The 20,730-nt window shown below is 32.8% G+C and overlaps 2 protein-coding genes and 1 pseudogene across 2 annotated transcripts; 1 reads left to right on the forward strand and 2 right to left on the reverse strand.

The window, feature by feature from the left end:
- Positions 1-12: 12 nt before the first annotated feature.
- On the reverse strand, positions 13-4,642 carry LOC107487241 (probable glycosyltransferase At5g03795). The gene is made up of 6 exons (XM_016107855.3): positions 4,207-4,642; positions 3,806-4,126; positions 2,782-3,068; positions 1,902-2,134; positions 908-1,065; positions 13-349 (listed from the first exon to the last, which is right to left on the reverse strand). Exons 1-6 carry the CDS (start codon positions 4,354-4,356, stop codon positions 248-250), a joined length of 1,251 nt encoding a protein of 416 aa, XP_015963341.1. The 5' UTR covers positions 4,357-4,642; the 3' UTR covers positions 13-247.
- An 839-nt stretch (positions 4,643-5,481) lies between these two features.
- On the forward strand, positions 5,482-11,810 carry LOC107487239 (kinesin-like protein KIN-14R). The gene is given in 19 exon segments (XM_052261362.1): positions 5,482-5,790; positions 6,425-6,705; positions 6,708-6,918; positions 7,007-7,077; positions 7,169-7,352; positions 7,784-7,893; positions 7,994-8,093; positions 8,212-8,298; positions 8,391-8,567; positions 8,679-8,952; positions 9,040-9,201; positions 9,322-9,537; positions 9,615-9,652; positions 9,751-9,914; positions 10,014-10,265; positions 10,487-10,552; positions 10,679-10,744; positions 10,841-10,906; positions 11,145-11,810. Coding segments are annotated over 19 exon segments (3,153 nt in total). The 5' UTR covers positions 5,482-5,624; the 3' UTR covers positions 11,607-11,810.
- A 6,677-nt stretch (positions 11,811-18,487) lies between these two features.
- LOC107487029 (dof zinc finger protein DOF5.7-like) lies at positions 18,488-19,912 on the reverse strand (annotated as a pseudogene).
- Between the last annotated feature and the right edge of the window lie 818 nt (positions 19,913-20,730).

Raw genomic sequence — 20,730 nt, forward strand, 5'->3', positions numbered from 1 at the left:
TTTAATTTTTCAATAACCTAAACTCAATTGTACCCCTCAATTACAAACAGAAACCATTGAAATATAACTATTTTCATCGCAAGCAAGATTCTCACGGCAAATGAATAAATAAAGAATTGTTAAGGGTGCAAGAGTATTGAAAAACCAGCTGTTATATAACAAAATTTTAAAATGAATATTTACAGTATTTCACTTTGGGGTTGCTAAAACTGTATGATGTATACAAAACAGATGAGTCTTCATATCATCAGTATTTGATCGTGAAATGGCGTAGCCAGAGGTCGTACATTACCATATGAAATGCATCATATGATATAGGTGGTGTATTCCATTGGAAGTGTTTCTGAATCTGATACAACATGACAGCTTTCTTGTGAGTTCAAATATGTCAACAAATACATCGATTGGCAATGAAAAGGTCTAAGTACGTGTTATTTGTACTCATCCAACATCTTACACCGACCCCAATACATACCCGTCCACCATTGGATGAGGTGTGTATTGGGTCAGTGTAAGATGCAGCATCAGTACACAACATTTGTGAAAGCTCTATCAAGAAGGCAACTTGTGATAAAAAAAATATATGGGTCAATTTTCTTAGTTTCCGTTTTGACTATGCATATTGCTGGCTCTTCAATAACAATTAAGCCATCTCATCAGGCTATACGAGATGCAGTAGGATTGTATCATAGATCATAGTCATATTTAAATAATTAACATTCTAATTTCTTAATCGTTTCACCATGGGTTTTCAACATTTTAAAACCTCTAGTTAGGGCAGACTTCAACAAGTCCTCTTTAACACATGTCTAATATTGCAAACTCTTCAAACAAAATATAAATGTGGGAAGAAAAGGAAATAAAACATTTAACTATAGATTCCAGAAATGTAGTGAGAGTAGTTTACCTTGACTAGATTATTATGAAGTGATACAAACTCAGCATGTGATATATTTTGGAGGATCTGTTTTAGTTGGTATACATCACTCTCCTTGAGTACAACAGCAAATTTTCTCCAGTCAATAATGTCATTAAAAGGGAGGTCATAGTAATTTGATAATATCACTGCAAAATGCATCCAAAAATTCAGATCAAGTACAAGATTGACAAAATACACATAAAATACCATCTCTAAAGCAAGAACATCAAAGTCAAAATCTTATCACATAACAATACTTGGTAAGTTAAAATTCAAATGTCACTCAATATCCTACATTTACTTCTTGAGATCATGAACAAACATATTGCTACAGAAATGACTGTTTTTAGTGGCTAGAAAAAGAAAAAAAATGGATCTATACAAAATTTGTGTGGTACAGTTCATGACTTGGCTAAGGGGGTTGGATGGATGGAGTTAATCAGTTAAGTTCCTCAATTTGATCCCAAGGAACTCCTTCTATACCTCAATCCAACCCAAACAATTTTAGGAAAACAAAAACTCTATTTATTTATTCCAGTTAAGAGATCTACAATTTTCAAATTGAGCACATACTAGAAGCCTATTAATTAATTGATCATTACATTAACATATTTCAGATAATCAACAATCTAATCTCAATAAAATTGCAATTCCAAATCAATAGAACAGAAATTTATAGTCTTATGGGTGATAAAAGCAACTAAAGCTTATTCAGTGAAAATTACTGTTTGCTAGTGTTAGTTAATAAATACTAGTTGATATGCATCTTAACATAAGCAAAAAAAACTTGGTCATCTAATAGGTTAATACCAATTTAAGAGAAATGCAATATAAATCTACCCATCTCATGTCATCCAAGAAACATGACGAAAATCGTTACATCATAAAAAGTATGATTATCCAATAGCCATGCACTTTTAAGATGTTTGAATTGAAACTACAAAATTAAGGGGGGAAATCCATTAGAAATGATGACTCTTACCAGGGATGCATCCATAATGGATAGAGTCGGCTATTCGAGCACTATTAACCTGTGAACCACCAGGGCATATACAAAACTTCGTCTTGTAAAATCTCTTTTGATATACCAGATGTCCAGTAGCCCTACTAATTCTATTGTTAGAAATGTCAAGTTCAGTGTCATTTTCCCATACACGTGCAAGAATGACTCTAATCTTAGAGTTACGATGACCGGCCCAAAATCCAAGATTAGTCCTGCAAAGCCCATATTTACCAAAGGTTGAGAGTGAATAAATATTCATGTAGACATGTTGTCTAATCATCTTAAAGCATGAGCTATATATCAATAATCTATGTACTAGCAAACTAAATAATCTAATAATCACTAATAAACCTGTTGTTTGAATACTGAATTATGTATCACCTCTCCATACCATTGTACAAGAAAATAATATATGTATTTTAAATATAGTTCATGCAGGATCAATAATTAAACTTAATCTATGTTTTTCATTGCATATGGAGATTATAAGTCATTGGTGACAGTAATACTTTTCATCTCTTTGCAACTAATGTCCTCTCCATGGACGATATTACAAAGAAGATAATATTCAGCTATGTTACTAAAAAATCAACTGAAGTGCAACTGCAGCTTAAGGTTATTTAGAAATTGAAGACCTGTGTGTTATGACCAATTTCAAGATTCAGGATTCTATTCATTCCTGGAAATATCAAGTAATTAGCATCACTGTCAAGGTGGCCATAAAAAGATTAACAGACGATCCAAAACCAAAATGCAGGATAATAATAAGTCATCTGAACATACATATTCCAATTCCCAGTTCATAATCAAGTAATTAACAACAGAAGGCAAAAGAGCATATTATGTCTTAAATCTTCACCTGTTCTCTATATCATTCCCTCCAGCTGGAAGAGCAAAGGGCTGTAGTACTTGAGGGAGAGCAACATCTTTGTGTGGAATGAATCCAACATCATAGCTAGGGGAGCACACTGCTCGAATGGTATTTTTGATAAGAAATGGAAGCCCTTCTGTTGCTCTTACACCAACATCATGACAAGTGACAAAGAAGTGATCAGCACCCAAGGTTCTGTTCCAATAAGGATATTTGGCTATTAAGCCCTCCACGTAATTTTGGACAATTATTGTCATATTATCATAAGATGTGCCCTGCATAATAATATACAACCATGAGAAGCACTCCATACAAGAAGCAGGCACTTAACCATACAAACTTAATATAACGTGTTATTCATGTTTCATTACTCATTGTTTCCTCTTTCAATGTGAATCCACGGTAACAAAAACTAAGCAAAAACTAAGTTCAAGGCATATATAAGGAAAAGAATTAATAAACAAAACCTAAGCATAAATCCACATGAAAAAGAGAGAAACAGAAGTAAGCCAAAATAAGATCTGTGCATCTTCCATGATGGTTTAACTATCAAATGATCATAATTCCTACTACATGAAATTCCAGTCCCTAATTCTTCACCAAAGGCAAAAAGGTGATCATCAAGACATTCATAAAAACCACAACCTCCAACAATTGATGATATTTCCAAGACATATTAGCCTAGCATCTTAAGTAATATCACTACTAGGTGCTAATAACGCATATCCGAAACAAAGTTCAAACACTTTGCCGTATCCTCATTCCTTATTCACAAATTAATCCTTAAAAAACCATTCATTACCATTATTAACATATTACCATAACAACACAGCTATTGGCACTAAGACATCAACCAAATGCCACAACCTTCTCAGATCTCAATAGCAACCAACACTTAAAAAAATGCCAACGCTCCCCTATGCAACAAAGTTCTACACATTCTTGTAAATACAGTTTAGTTAAACTAATCCAAAGACATTGCAAAAACCAAAAAACACTGAAAAATGTTTACCTTGCCACGCATCTTATGACAGGAGATTGGTATGAAGAAGAGGTGTGCCTGATCCGGATCAAGGGTTCGGAACCTGCTCTCCCGAATGTTCTGGAAGAAATATCCCTCACTGGCGTATTTCCCAGTGAGCTTCCTAGGTGTTTGATAAAATGTCTTGGGATCTCCATCAGGATATATATAAACCTTGAACTTCTCCATCATCTCCGCGTAGTTAAGCTTGAAAACCCGCGGCGAGTGGTATATATCAGACAACTCTTCTCCTCCTTCTTCCTCATCGTTGCGATCCTTCACTTCAGGATTCACTAGCTTCGCTACAGAGATCTTCGAGACCAAAAAAATTAATTTTTTTTCAATTCTTTTCTGCTGAAAAAAAAATAAAAAGAAAATTTGGTGATTGGTACCTGAGGGGAAGGGGTGGAGTACTTGAGGGAGAGAAATGTGAAGGAGAGAAGGGTGAGAATGGCGAGGGTGAGAAGTGCACCTCGGAGAGAGAGGAGGCCGTGATTTGAGGACAGTTGCTGGGTTTGCTTCACGGTGAAACTCATCAGCATTGGATGAATGATTCAGAAGATGGTGTTTGTGTGTTTGATGGAATTGATTTTATTTTTTGCGTGAATTTGAGTGAAAGAGAGTGAAGGAAGCAGATGGAGTTTGGTTTTTTTCCGCGTGAACCAGCGATGATGTGTGTGAAAGAGAAAGAGAGAGAGAGGGTCGGAATCTGTTGTATGTATTTCTTCAGTGTGTCACGATGCTTGCTTTGCTGGCTTCAAGCTTTCACCATCTGATGTTGCTTCTCTTGGATTTCATCCTTCTTTGGTTCTTTTGAGTTAAAGTTAACTGAGTTGGTAAACGCATACTTTAAATGAACTACTTGTCATAGTACTAATTAAGGATTTATATGTTTTTTTTTTTGCTATGGATGACAATGAGAGCAAGTTTTGGTAATGCAGATCCTATTTTATCTTACTTAAACCAATTATTTTAAGGATAATGCTACCACAAAAAGTGGAGTTTAGTAAAAAGTGAAAATTACTTTTATTTTTTTTAGAACATGCAAGTTTAAAATTAAGAGTGAAAATTGTTTATCAAAATCTAAACTTTTTAAGGTCTAAAATAGCTAGTTAGATTTCGTAATATTTGTTGTATATTTTTTTTTGTTTGCATCAGGATATCTATTAAGATGGAAGTTCAATAACTAATCTCTTGGGTATTGTAGAAGTAAAGTGGACAACTTTTTCAAACAAGCAAGTTTCATTCTCATCCTCAGTGAATATCGAACTCGAAAAAAATGGTTAAGGAACACAAACTCCGTCCATACGTGCCAACTTGCGTTGGTATTTGTTGTGCATTTTTGTATAGCGGAACTTATCATCAATTCATCATTATGTATTAGATTCTTTGTTCAATGAAATAAAAGCATTTCTGTATTGTTTTTTATATCCACAAAACTTTTTTTGGGCTGGACAAAATATTTTACTTAAGTAACAGAGTACACACCATTGCCCAATAGGTCTTTTTGGTCAAACTCAATAGCCCAATCCCAATCCAAAAGTGTTAGCACCTTGATGGCATTCAGACCCAAAAAAAAGATCAGATTATTTATTACATAATAAATTTTGTAGTTATTTTCGGACAAAGAAAAAAGGAATAAAGGCAAAGGTTCAACGGTCCGTGAGTTCAAAACGTTTCAACGGTCACCAACTTCGAATTCGAATACCCCCTTCTTCCTCAAGATTTCTAATCTCTGAAACCTTTCTTTCTGCCACACTTTCTTTCACTCTCAGAACTTCCGTTATTACCAAAAGATTCAATCCTAAACATGGATCAGATCCAATCAAACAATTTTCAGCAGCAATCACAAGCCCTAACAACAGAGCATAACGACTCAGTAATGGAAGATGCACAAGAGTCCTTGTTCGATTCAGTAGTATGCGATCCCAGTTCAAGACTACTACCAACTGGGCTCACAAGACCTGAAAACTCCGGTTAGAATCTTTGAAACTTCGCATATTCAGCATTTCTTTCCTTTATCTTGCTCTTAGGGTTAGTTTATTTTTCACGGGGAAGAATGATATACATTAGGATAGGAGCTTCCAGTTTTCCTCCTTTTATTTAAAACACAGTATTTCCTTGGTTTTACGTTTTCGTAATTACGTTTAGTAGAACTAGGGTTGATTTGATTGATTGATTTCCCGGACAAGAACATCATTTCTTCTTTTTCAACTATTTCTGCAAATATATAAAGACTAGAACGTTTCTTTTTATCATGATTGTGTTAAGGGTAAGGACTGATATATTTATAAGACATGAAAACTTGTTTAGAAAAGTGGTTGATTTGATTTCTCAGACTAGTGTTCCACAGTCTTTTATTTAGGTTTACTATGCTAGCCAACAATTGTAAACTGAGGAGTTAGTTGAGGATTAGAATTGTGGCAAAGTGAAGCCTAATTCCAGTTAGTTCGGAAATATAATACTAATTCTGAGTAAGATGGTACACTTTGAAAGTACGGTGAAGCCTGTGTTCCAATAGTTCTGGGATCGGGATTAATGCTTGAAAGTATAATATAACATATTTGGAGGATCACCTGATGATTTTTAATAGCATATCTTTTCATGCAGGGGAGGATTATGTCATGTTTGTGAATGCGGGAGAGGAAGCTACTAATGAAGCAGACGGTGGACTAACTTTCCTTGGTGACACCTTTTTCGAAGGTGGGAACGTTATGCGTACCAATGAGCAAATAGTGGAGGGTGGAGATTACCCATTTATCTATCAGTCAGCTCGGTTAGGAAACTTTTGTTACAGATTTGATAGTCTTCCTCCTGGAGATTATGTGGTTGATCTTCATTTTGTTGAGATCATACAACCCCTATTTAAATACATATTTGACATCTATACTAGTAATCGCTTAAGCTCCTTTTTATTGAAAAACAATGGCAGGTTCTATCTGAACTGGATATCTTTGCAGCAGTTGGAGCTAATAAGCCACTACAGTTGGTTGACTCAAGGGTTTCTGTGAAAGATGATGGGATAATCCTCATAAGATTTGAAAGTATAAATGGACACCCTGTCATCAGTGGGATCTGCATTAGAAAACCAGGAAAACCAGCTGGTACTTCAGTGCTGCTTATGGTGCTTTTGTTTCCAAGTGGCATATATGTTATACTAATGTTCAGTTTTGTCATATTTGTTTTTCCCAGCTTCACAACTGACAAACGATTACGTTAAATGTAATTACTGTGCAGCGCAAATTGAAATTCCCGTGTCACAGGTTAGTGGTGCAACCTAGTTTTCTAAGTGGCAATGAAGTGTGAAGTACTCATGACATTTTTCTTTTCTTGTTTTTCATTGGAATGTTTCAGATGAAGGTATTGCAGACAAAATCTACTGCAAAGTATCAAAACAAGATAAAAGAGCTCACAATGCAATGTGAGCTCAAGGCAAAGGAATGCTATGAGGCATGGATGTCATTAACTGCAACAAACGAGCAACTGGAAGCAGTCCAAATGGAACTTGACAATGTCACATTTAAGTCACTAACTACTGGTATATGAATTGTACTGATTTTCTTATATTGTAATGAAATTTATTTCAACTTGGTTAATGAGATTCATTCACATGAATATGTAGGAACATGAGGATCTGGGCTTTTTTTTTTTCATCCATGGATAACTAATGGTTTTAAAATAGTCACAAAGAGAGTGAGCGAGGGTGTAGGAGTGGGAATTTAAGGGAGTGAGTGAGGGTGAGGGAGGGCATTGAGAAATTGGAGGATATACTCAGGTTAGGAGAGAGTCAGGGGATCAGGGCTCTTAATCCCTCTATCTGTGACTATTTCTCTCTATTTTATTCTTCTATCACTGTTCCATTGGTGTTTTTTCTCAGTTATCTTCTGGTTGTTAAAGTACTTGTATATCATTGAAATGCTTTTGGCTTCTTGGTAGCATTTCCTAATTTTATTTTCATTGTCCTTGTAGATCAAACTGTGGAGAAACAAGCTCATGAGCTGAGGAGCATTTCTAGCAGGTATGAAGTTGATAAGAAAAAATGGACAGAAGCAATTAGCAATTTACAGGAGAAAGTAAAGGCAAGTTATGAAAATCTAGGAAACATTTATATTTAAGAGAGTATTTTTATCCTGATCAGAATTGCATTCTAAGCGTACATGCACCTAATTTGTCCTGCAGTTGATGAAGAGTGATTATTGTCAACTTTCCCATGAAGCGCATGAATGTGTTGATTCAATCCCAGAATTAAATAAGATGGTATTTGCAGTTCAGGAATTGGGTATGCTTGAGTAATGCACTTATTCTCTTTTTTGCTTATTCAAGAGTTGAGTTGCACTTAACTTTTTTGGTTTTGAAATATTACAAAATATTTTAAGGGACTAAACTTCTTTTTGCAGTTAAGCAGTGTGAAGATCTCAAAGTGAAGTACAATGAAGAGATGATAAAGAGAAAAAAGCTCTTCAATGAAGTTCAAGAGGCTAAAGGTACATCTGACATGGTCTATAAGCAAAAATTGTTTTGATTTCAAGATTATTCTAAGCCAAAGGCACTAACGCATTTCTGTTAAGAATATTAGGGAACATTAGGGTTTTCTGCCGCTGCCGTCCCTTGAATAAGGCTGAAATATCAGCTGGCTGTACTACAGTTGTGGATTTTGATGCAGCAAAGGATGGATGCCTTGGAATTTTGGCAACTAATTCCTCAAAAAAATCATTCAGATTTGACAGAGTATATACACCAAAAGATGATCAAGGTATACATATGAAGCTTTATTTTAACATTACTATTTTATATATTTTATTTTTATGCGCAAGATCTGGAATTTGGTGGTTCCTAAATAGATAGTGTTGCTTTGTTTCTACAGTTGATGTTTTTGCTGATGCCTCATCAATGGTAATCTCTGTATTGGACGGCTACAATGTTTGCATATTTGCTTATGGGCAAACAGGAACAGGAAAGACATTTACCATGGAGGGAACAGAGCTGAACAGAGGAGTAAATTATAGGACTCTTGAGCTGTTGTTCGATGTTAGCAAACAAAGGAGTGATACATTTTCTTATGACATATCTGTTAGTGTACTTGAGGTTTATAATGAACAAATCAGAGACCTATTGGCTACAGGATCAACATCAAAAAGGTAAGTTAACTGCTCTATAATAATGATGTGCAAGTATGATAAACTGCCATAACATTGAAAACTGTTTCTCCTGAATTGATGTTTCAGGCTGGAGATAAAACAAGCCTCTGAAGGATCTCATCACGTTCCTGGTGTCGTAGAAGCTAAAGTTGAAAGCATTAAGGAGGTCTGGGATGTACTGCAAGCTGGAAGCAATGCTAGAGCAGTTGGAAGTAATAATGTTAATGAGCATAGTAGTAGATCTCACTGGTACCAAGCTCTTTTGCATTCTATTAGAAGCTCTCTAGGATATATGTCTTCTCTTCATCAAAATGAATTTTCTTCTTTGAATACTTGTAATGATTGCTTGTTTCTTACTTTCTTTTCCAGCATGCTTTGTATAATGGTAAAGGCTAAAAATTTGCTGAATGGTGAGTGTACCAAGAGCAAGCTTTGGCTTGTGGATTTGGCGGGTAGTGAGAGACTTGCAAAGACTGATGTGCAAGGGGAGCGGCTTAAGGAAGCGCAAAATATCAATCGATCTCTTTCAGCTCTTGGCGATGTTATATCTGCTTTAGCAGCCAAGAGTAGTCACATTCCCTATAGGTATTTCCACCATTATCCTTACCTTTCAGTATTTTTAATAAACTTTTTAATGATCCTTTTCCTTTTGGGGGTTTCAGGAACTCAAAATTGACACATTTACTTCAAGACTCTTTAGGTATGTCTACTTCTTCACCTTTCATTTTGTTTTTTTTTGTGTACATATGAGACAGTCAGCAGGCATGTATTGATAATGCTCCTTTGTAATCATAATAGGGGGTGACGCCAAAACATTGATGTTTGTGCAAATCAGTCCATCGGACCAGGACTTAGGTGAAACTCTTAGCTCACTTAATTTCGCAACTAGAGTGAGGGGCGTTGAGTTAGGTCCTGTTAAGAAGCAAGTTGACACAAGTGAACTTCAAAAGACAAAAGCAATGGTAAGTTGCTGCTCAGTGTAATACATAAAAAATTATTTTTTATTTCATCATTTTATATGTAAATAACTTTTTCTTTCTTGCTTTTATACTTTGGTATAGCTTGAAAAAGCAAGGAGTGATTGCAGAGTGAAAGATGAATCAATACGGAAGCTAGAAGACAGTTTGCAAGGCATGGAGAGCAAGGCCAAAGGAAAGGATAGTATTCACAGAAATCTACATGAAAAGATTAAAGAACTTGAAGGCCAGATTGAGTTGAAGACATCCATGCAAAACCAGTCAGAAAAACAAATTTCTCAATTGTCAGAGAAATTGAAGGGAAAAGAGGAAACATGCACTACTCTCCAACATAAGGTTGCTTTCTGTTTTAGATAGTTGTCTGAATTCATTCTTAACTACCTTCAACACAGTTTGTCTTAGTTCTGTGAGTAAAATTTGTAAAACTTTTTGACGCCATGGTCGCCGTATAATGCTGAAAGAACGTTCCACTATAACTTATACGATTCGTAGAATTTATAAATAACTATGATTTTACTGGCTTATTTAACTAACTAGACACTTTGCTTCTACTGCAGGTCAAAGAGCTAGAGAAAAAGATGAAAGAACAACTGCAGTCAGAAACATCAAGTTTTCAACAGCAGGTTTGTTCTGGAAAACTGATTTTCCCACGGTGTTAATTCTTGCACCACCTTAGAGTGAACACGCATCATATGATCAAGAAAAGTGTATCCTTCTTTATGTTAATTCCTTTTTCTTGTTATTTATAGATCAAGGAGCTGGAGAGAAAACTTAAAGAGCAGAAAGAGAGCTCGGAGTCCTTGCTTCGGCAGCAGGTGACTTCTTAAAGAAGAAATTTATTTTCTGTTTAAAATACTTTAAATAAATGGATGTGATCAACTCTCTCTCTTATGTTCATTGCTTCTGTTTAGATCAAGGAGCTTGAGACAAAGCTAAATGAGCAGGAACAGAGGTCGGAGTCCTCGCTTCGTCAGCAGGTAACCTCTTAAAGAAGAAATTTATTTCTGCTGAATATACTAAACGGTAGAACTGCCTTTTAATCATTGTCATGAATGTGATGTTCTCTTAGTAACTTCTTGGAAAAAGTATCAGTGTGTTCTTGCATGAAAAGAAATCACAAACTCTACAACTCATTAAATGAAGAAAAGAGGACAATACATCACTATAGTGCAAATAGTTCTTATATTATATAACACCCACTTTATTTTATGCCAGATGAATGAACTAGAGAAGAGGTACAACGAGAGAGAACTGCAGTGGCAACAACAACAACAACAAACTCATTGTTTTGTTGAAGCCGGAAAGGCCACACCCGATGTAGGTAAAAGCCGCATGAGCGGCGGTGAATATCCAAGTGAGAGTGAGGCTCGCATTTTAAAGAGTTCAAACTCAGTAAACCCCCCAACAAGTCAAGCTTCTACTAATCAGATAAGGAGCAAGAGGGAGTTTAGAGGCAATGAAGCAGAGAACAATTATGGCATTCCGACATCTTTACATGACAGAAGGGTGACAAGGAAATCTGATCCACCAAGGGTAGCTAGGGTTGTGAGGCCAACAACAAAGCCAGTGATTGCTGCTCAAGCAGCCCCAGTGTCTCATAAGAGAGCTAGCACTAGTAGGGATCAGGTTCAAGGAATTAAAGAGAGGGAAACTAAGAAGAAAATTTGGTCAAGATAGGATACCAAACACAAAAAGGAGTCTACTTGCTCCTGCCCCTGTGTAAACAATTGAATTGTTATGTTTGTTGTTTGTGTGTGTGATTAATTTCTTTTTTCTCTTTTCCTTCAATGTAGACTCGAGGAAAGATTGAGTTCAAACAAAGTACATTAAAAATACTCTGTATTTGGAATATTCTTTTATAAGAAGAAATAGTATTTGGTATCTTCCTGCTTTGTGTATGAATCAGGTTATTTCTCTCAATTATAGTAGAGATGATGTTAAAGAAGGAAGAATAAGAAAACAGTATAAATTATGCAAATCTGTACACCATAGAATGAAAAAATGGATATAGGATATCATAAGGCGAGATTGTGAGAAATAGGGAATGTCATTATAGTCTATTTATACAGCTCACTTACTAGTTTTTCGAAGATTTGTTCAATAAGACTTTAAAAAATTTTATATGGATTAAAACAATTTGGGCTCACGTGGTTAATAATCGCCTTAGTGAACATTTATTGAAAGTTTAATACAAAAATAATAGTATATGTCCATGTGTCTTTATAAAAAACTTTGAATTAAAAATTTTTATTACAAATTTTTTATTATGATAAAATATGACGATGATTTAAATATTATTGAATCTCACGAAAAAATTTCACAAATCATAGATATTTAAAAATAATTTAAAATGAAAGATATTGACAAGATAAAATTCTATCTTGACTTACAAATTAAATATCTAAAAAATAATAAGTCAACTTATATAAAAAAAAAAATTAAAAAGATTTTATATGGATAAAGTGTATCCTATGATAATATGATTACTTGATGTGCATAAAGGTACATTTCAACCTTACAAAAGTAAAGATGAGTTCTTTAATTCTGAAGTATCTTACTTTAGTGTTATTAGAGCACTAATATATTTTACTAACAAATAACAATATAGTCAGACATAGTATTTTTTGTAAATTTATTATTAAGATTTAGCTTTTATCCAACTAAGCTAGAAGATATTACAATTTTGTTAAACATACATTAAAATATCTTAAAAGATCTATTAATAAGGATTTACTTTTATTCTAACGAGTTTATATTTTAATTAACCGAATATGTAAATGCAAGTTTTTTTTAATTTGCATAAAATTTATGTCACAAACATGTTATCTATTCATAAAGAGAGATACAGTCATATTCTATCGCTCAACAAAATAATTATCATAACTGCAACATTCTCAAATTATGCAAAAATAATAGCAATTTGTGAAAAAACTCGTAAATATATTTAGTTTAGATCAATCACCCAACATATATAAAATACGTGTAATTTACCTATAAAAAAAATATCAATACAATAATTATATACGAAGATATATAACTTTGTTTATATATATCAATTAAGAACGAATACATTAAACATGATAGGACAAAATATATTTCACTAAAACTCTTTTGTACATAAAATCTTCAACAAAATAGTGATATAGATATTCAACCAATTTGTTCCAATAATGTTAATTTAGTAGACTTATTCACAAAAGTATTATCTACTTTAATTTAAGAAATTAATACATAATATTACAATACATCGACTAAAAGATATCAAGTAATTTAATTATTAGAGGATAGTACAGATTATACTTTTTTTCTTAAGGATAAATTTGTCCCAACATTAAGTTTTTTTAAAAAGGTTTTTAATGGAATAATTTATCTAACGTATTATAAAATAGTATACTCTTCTTTTTTTACTGATTTTTTTAAAGGTTTTTTATTAATAAAGTTGTAATGAGGCACTAATTTATCACTAAAAAACATATAAAGAAAACAATATAAATGTATTGTTATAAATACCCTAAATTATAACTATATTTTAATATTTAATTGGATAAAATCAATGTACAAATATAAATTAATTGAATCAATTTAAAGTTTGACCATTAATTATAAATAGCCTCTTTTTATATTTTTTGAATTACACATTCAATACTAGAAGTCATCTTTTATTCTCTCAATTCTCTTCCTTCTTATCTCTTTTCTAAACCACAGTAGTTATTTTTATATCAGTTCTCAGTTCTCACTCATTAATCAATTTAATCTTTTAAGTTTCATAACTATCCTTAGCTCCATGAATCGGTCTAGTTCCTCTACATTTTTTTGTCTAGACATAGTTGATAGGATGAATTATTACAGTGTTATATATGTGTCACAAAATTAATGATCTATCAAATGTTACACGACATCTCTAGTAGTGTCATTGATATGACACATTAACATTAAAACTCTCACATTTTACTCTATGTTATTAATGGAACGGAATGTTAAGTGCCATATGTCACAAAAATTAGTGACATGTTAAATAATAGTGGATAAAATAAAATGGTAAAAATTATTTTATATGAAATTAATAATTTAATTAAATATATCAAATTATTTAACGACTTTCAATTATTAATTTTATATGAAATTAACTGCATCTAAATTTTTACTGAATCAAATACTTGTAAAGTAAATTTATCAATTGAAAAAATCAAACTGATTCGTGGATAAAATATGAATACATACCAAAATTGATTATTATGTGTTAAAGCGTATGCATAGGAATATTATTTTTGATATATAGGGAAAATGTTGAATACCATGGCGCTTGATGAAATTCCTTGGAATGATCTAGAAAATCTTGGGGTCTTTGCATCTGTGGTCGTCCTTTATGTTTTCTGGTCACACATGATTGCATGTAGTTGGTTAGTGGAGAGAACTATCAAGTGATCAAAGATGGTGGGGACACAAAAGTTTCGATGTAAGATAATGAGGAGAATCATGAGAAGTGAAGAGAATATAGTTTCCCTTTTTCTTCATGATAAATTGTCAGATCAAAAAAGAAAAGTGATATTCTATTTTATTCATAATCCAACACTTTAGAATTACCCATTATTTATCAAAATATTGTTACAACCCAAAATAACGAAACTGTTGCTGATAAAATTAAACATGTATAACACTATTTACCACATTAAAAGAAACATTAAAACTTTTTTTTTTTCCTTTTTCCTTTCCTCGTTTCTAGTCTGTGTGTCAGGTACTTTCTCTTGATATAAGAATATTAGTGTTTCAATTATTTTAACGTTAATCTAAATTACAAAAAATATATATAATATATATTAATTAAAATTAACGGTAAAAATAATTAAAATATCGGTATTTGTGGTACATCTAATAAATTTTCTATAAGATAATGCATTAAGTTTTTTGTTAGATGTATTATATAGTTCACTCAAAAATTTACTACTCAGCCGAATTTAAGAATGATTCCTGTGTAGAGTGATATTATAAAAATTGAGAGTGGAATTTTATCATTTTTCTTAAATAACATTTTAATATTTAAATAACATTTTTCATGAAAAAAATATTCCTCTATTTTCTATTTGGCTATATATATATGGATATGGTCATGGGGTTCTTGCTTGCAGTTGTAAGTTGTGGAAATTACGGTTTGCCCCGCACAGAATTCAGCACAAAAAAGGTGTCTCTCTCCATGACACTATCACGTTAATCATGCATTGGCTTCATGTTCTTCTCCCTTCTTGCTTCCTTCTTTTCTGATTCACTCTTTCTCTTAACGTGACTCATGTCTCATGGGCCATACAAGAGTTTATTATTATTCTTTTCACTATAAGAGTTTCAAGTTTTTATAAAAGAATTTTAAATAAAAATAATATTTTATTTTTTAAAAGTAATTCCAATTTGATAAAACATATTTTTTTTGCTATAAGAAAACTATTTTTTTGTTAGAATTTTTTAAAACCATTTAGAAGAGACATAAAAAAAATAATGATTTACAAATTACTACTATTACTCTTCATAAGCATAAAATCATCTTATTTTAACTATAACAATACTTTACTTTCTTAAATATACTTGCAAAAATGTTTCATTAGAAGATATCTCCTTTTTAGTATATTTTGTCAAACTGAAAATATCTTCTTTTTTTTTGAAAGTTATTACTTTATAAAAAATTAAATCTTTTGATGAGAACCAAAATTATTGTTTTCTAGAAACACGTTGGTAATGTTAAAGAGACAAAAAAAATCGTCAGAACTTGTCTTATTTAGTATAAATTATGATTGTTTTTGGCTGATTTTTTTGTTACCAAATAAGATAAGTTCTGACTTTTTTTGTCTTTTTAACATTATCGATTATTAAAAGGTTGCCTATTATTCATGCATAAATTAACAGAGTTACTCTTTATAGAATATAATAAATGTGCTCAAAAATTAATAAATGGGCTCTAAAATTATACAATTATTCTAACGATAATTATTAAATGCTAAATAAGATAATTTTTTGTTGTTTGAGCTGATTTTTTTGTTGTTTTCTAAACATTGTTGATATTTTTATAGGGGAAAAAATGCATGATTGCATGCTATATGTCTTGCAAATTAATTAAAGTGGTGTTTTTTCTTTTCAATTATGAGCCAAAAGAAACATTCATATAAACATGTGTATGTCTGAAGATGAGTATCAACTTTTGTTAGTTGTTATGACAATTAAAAGAAGAAAGAAGGTCTATATTATTCATTTTCTGTCTATACAAGGAGACACATTTATACACAACCATATATATGCGAGAGTTTTCACTAAAGAATTCTCTTTGCATATTCACATGTAGACAAAAAAAAACAACAATAAACTTGTCTTATTTAGTATTCGTTAATTGTCGCAACAATTAATGAATGCTAAATAAGACAAGTTATGGTATTTTCGTTGATTTTCTTTAGTTACGAAACATTTTTGATATAATTTCAGATAGCATGAAATAATATTTTTATTAGTATTTTTTAATATATTAAATCAGTTCTCTCTTTTAAATAAAAATGAATCAGTTGAACATAGAAAAGAATAAATACAAATATTATTTTTTGTTACTATAGGTTAAAATATACCATACTGTTATCCTAAATATAATAGTATAGATAGAGATATGTTACACAAGTTCTTATGACATAATAGTTTTATTTTGGAAAAAGAGAATAAAAAGATTTCAAATTAAGAACAAGTAAATACTTAGCATTTTTGTTCTCTAATGCAACTAATCATCATTTTGAGCATCTGTGGGGTTTGATCCGGGTTTGTTTTTTCAAACAGTGAAAGTGTGGGAATAATTAAAGATGACAGCCAGCAAAAAAAGCAAAGTGTTGCTGCTTTGCTTTCCCTCCCTCTCATACAGAATTGCAATTTAAGTGGCAAAAATAAGGGCTCATTCTCCAACACTCTAAAAAAGCAAACCAGCACATGATCATAATTTTTGTGCTACAAGCTAGTGTTTATTTGATTCAGTTTTTTTTTTTTAAACAAACACATACAAGAAATCATACTAATGGATAGATTTAGCTAACATTCACCTTTAAAGTTACTCATTATTAGAAAAAATTTAAAATTTTCATTTAATAAAAACTTTACAAAATGTAAAATTACTAAAAGAAATGACGTAGCGAATAAATGTTACATCATATATATGTATAATAGTAGAAATAAAGTGAATTGAGTCTTTCAAAGAAATTCCATTTTCATTAGTCCATCATTTAAATGTGTGTAATGTTATTCAAAGTTTGACAGTTTCTCATTCATTCATTTATTAATTAACTTTGAAAGGCACAACTTTTTCAGACAGCACCCAATCACACCACATACACTGCAACTAATAATTATACCCATAACCAGGGAGAGAGAGAGAGAATAGGAGGGGGCATGTTATACATAGATAGAGTAGTGCAGGGCTAACAAGAGGCCAATAAGCATACAGCGAAAGCTACGGCCACCAGCCACTGCGTGTAGTTGCCATTGATGCAGTAGTGACACACATCTCTCTCTCTCTCTCTCTCTCTCTCTCTCTCATGAACTGAGACACAATGAGACAGTAGCAGTGATTTCGGGCTAACAAGTTCTGTATGCTGCATATTATATCAAGTTATCAACTGAACATAAAAACAAATCAAAGATATTATCTATTTTACCATTAAATATTAAATACATATATATATCCATCACGGATCCCAAAGACACCTTGTGGCTTCGCTATATGCTAAAATTATATGCTGTCTTCTCTCTCACATGCCTAAATTTTTAACTACTTGACATGAATATAAATCATGGGATCTTTTTATTTTTCGTGTTTTAGATAAGTTAAGTACAAATTATATTATTGTCACCAACCTTACAATTCCAATTAGCTAGCTAGGGATTGAGAATAATGTTGTAGGAGAGGCTAGAGACTGCACATTATATTATATAATTAGAATCTATACTAAAACATCACTCTCCTTTAAATAATTTTTTATTTTTATAAAACATTTTCTTTTTATTTCAGATTTTATAATTTTTTAAAATTTTATTGAACGAAAATCAAAATACTTTTTTTTATAAAAATGGAAATTATAAATAGGAATATCCTATAAGAATAATTGTTTTAAAGCTTGGCTTATTTAACAGATCATGAGTTGAACAGGTTAAAATCTATTTCAGGTTATTCGAAAGTAGTGTGACTATAATAATAAATCATGAAATTGAGTAATTCTTATTCTATTCTAAAGCATATTATAACTAAATATCCATTTCACAGAGTTAATTGGTACAAGAATTATGAACAATTTTAAAGTAAGTTTTCGAGGTGCATTTGGTATATAATATTATCTATAAATATATAGGTGTGTGCAAGGGAATGAAAACTGAGGCACCCATTGATTCTCTTACATCTATAGGACCAGTCACTAGTTTATTAGTAAAGCATAAGTGATAATGTGGATCATGATCTACATGAACAAAAGAAAAATTAAAGAGAGCACATCATCAACCACATATATCTGATAATATTAATTAAGAATTGAAGAATAATGGAGAGAGTTGAGATTATATGAACACATGATGGTGTTGGTGGGTGAAGAAGTGAGTGTGAGTTTTTATGACAAAACATAATGGCCTTAATCTTCCATCCCAATCTGTTACACTATATATATATGTTCCCTTTGAACCCAACGTAATAAATAAAAAGAACACAGGACATTATAATAACTAATTAACACATGTACCTAGCTAAAGGAGTTTAATAATTTAATTTAAGACAATTATCACAGTCAACCTATTAATAATTTCTCCCAAGATAGTAGAAAAAAAATATATAAAGAAAAAAAAAAAGTCTACCTCTTAATTAATTTGATTTCCATTTTTCTCTGAACAAAGAGCTGGCTAGCTAGGGCAAAGCACTGTACTGATGCTGCACGTCACCCCAACAAACACCAACCCAATTCATTCCGTTATCATTGCCGGCAGCACCACCGCCGCCGCCGCTGCCACCGCCGGTACTTGTGGTTGGTGTAGGATTCACCGAGGGATAAGAGTTTCCAAAGAACCACTCAGTTGGGGCAATTACGGTATTTTCTTCTTTTCTGTTGATTGAAGAACCGTCAAGATTCTGAAACAAAATCGGTTGCGGCTTCTCGAGTCCACCGCCGCCGCCGCCGCCGGCGGCAACGTCTTTTTGTTGATTATTGTTGGCATCATCTCCGCTGCCACCACCGCCAAAAAGCATGGCCAACCTTTGCTGTTGTAGCTTCCAGTGCAAGTCCTGGTTCATAGAACTCAACGACTCAATAGAAGAAGCAATGTTATTACTACTACCATGATGATGGGCGTTCATGGCGGAGCTTATCCCCTCGATTGCACCACCACCACCACCGCCTAACCCCGTGGAAAACGCGTAATTATTCAAACCGATAACAGAAGAATGATTAGGATCAATGTTAAAGGTAAGGCAGCTGCAGCAGCACCAAGGTGAAAATCAAGAGAAGGAGGTACGGGAACTGAAGAAGCGAGACCATGGAGGAACTTAAGACCACCACCAAGAACAGCAAGGTCTGAAGAAGATCCTACTCCAGGGGAGTCAGATGAGGGAGAAGAGAGTAATCTTGAAGACTTATTGAGCTTCTTGTTCTTACGGCAGCCTCCGCCAATGGGAACGTTCCTCAAGGCACCGCCTTTGGTCCAGTACCTTCGGCAAGTCTTGCAGAAGTGACGTGGCTGCGTGAGGCTGTAGTTGTTGTAGTAACAGAATTTTGTGTTTGGTGAATCGCATCTTGGACACTTTAGAGCAGCCACTGATGCTTGTTGTTCTTGTTGCTGTGATGACGTGGTTGCGCTGGAACCCGATGTAGTGCTTTTCTTGCTCCCACCGCCACCACCACCACCACCTTGTTCTTTTATCATTTTGAAGGAAGATGGATGCTTGTGAATCTCATCAAAGAGAAAGAGTCTGATTGGGAATTCGCAAATTGATCTTGTGTCTTTTTCAGATCTGGTGGAATAAAGACCTACATCACTCTGTCTATATACACATTACGTCTATGCAACATGGATACACACACATCCATTTTTTATTTAAATCTAAAAATTTAGATGCAGTCGACTTCACGTGAAGTTAATATTTGAGAACCGTTAGATAATTTAACTGATTTGACTAAATTTTTATCTATTTTATTTTTTTTATATATAAAACTCGTACTGTTTGTTGTAGCAGTGTGGGGGTGATCCATCGACTAGTATTACTACAAGATAACTACAAGTTCTTTTAACAAGGTTAATATTATATATTAAATTATTAGTAACGATGCAAGTTCAAGGGATGTGTATTGGAGTTTGATGAATGGCAATTAATAACCAATTAAAGTTCGTGGTGTACTGCAATTTGCAAGTACTAGCTACTAGCTCATAATTAAATTCATTTTTATATATTTACTTATTTTCCATTATGTATATGTTGCGTATTATAATTAGGGAAAAGAACGAAAATAACTTTCCTTTCTCAGCTAGGACATGTTTAACAAATTCTCGTCATACTTGCAGGCCATCTCTTTCTGTTTCAAGTTATGTATGTACGTATGTGGTTTCTTGGCACCCATGGTGTTTCTATATAATTGGAAAATTCTTTGTCGTCAGCAATTTAAGCTAACCAAAATTATAATGGTAATTAGTATTCACAAATACATGGAAAAAAAAAATTGTAATTTAAGAAAGTAGTACTATTCATTCCCATTCAACAAGTAACAGCTACCCCATGACTTGCATTGAGAGTACCTGAGTTGTGTATATATAT

The sequence above is a fragment of the Arachis duranensis genome, chromosome 5 (genome assembly GCF_000817695.3).
Source record: "Arachis duranensis cultivar V14167 chromosome 5, aradu.V14167.gnm2.J7QH, whole genome shotgun sequence".
Taxonomy (NCBI): Eukaryota; Viridiplantae; Streptophyta; class Magnoliopsida; order Fabales; family Fabaceae; genus Arachis; species Arachis duranensis.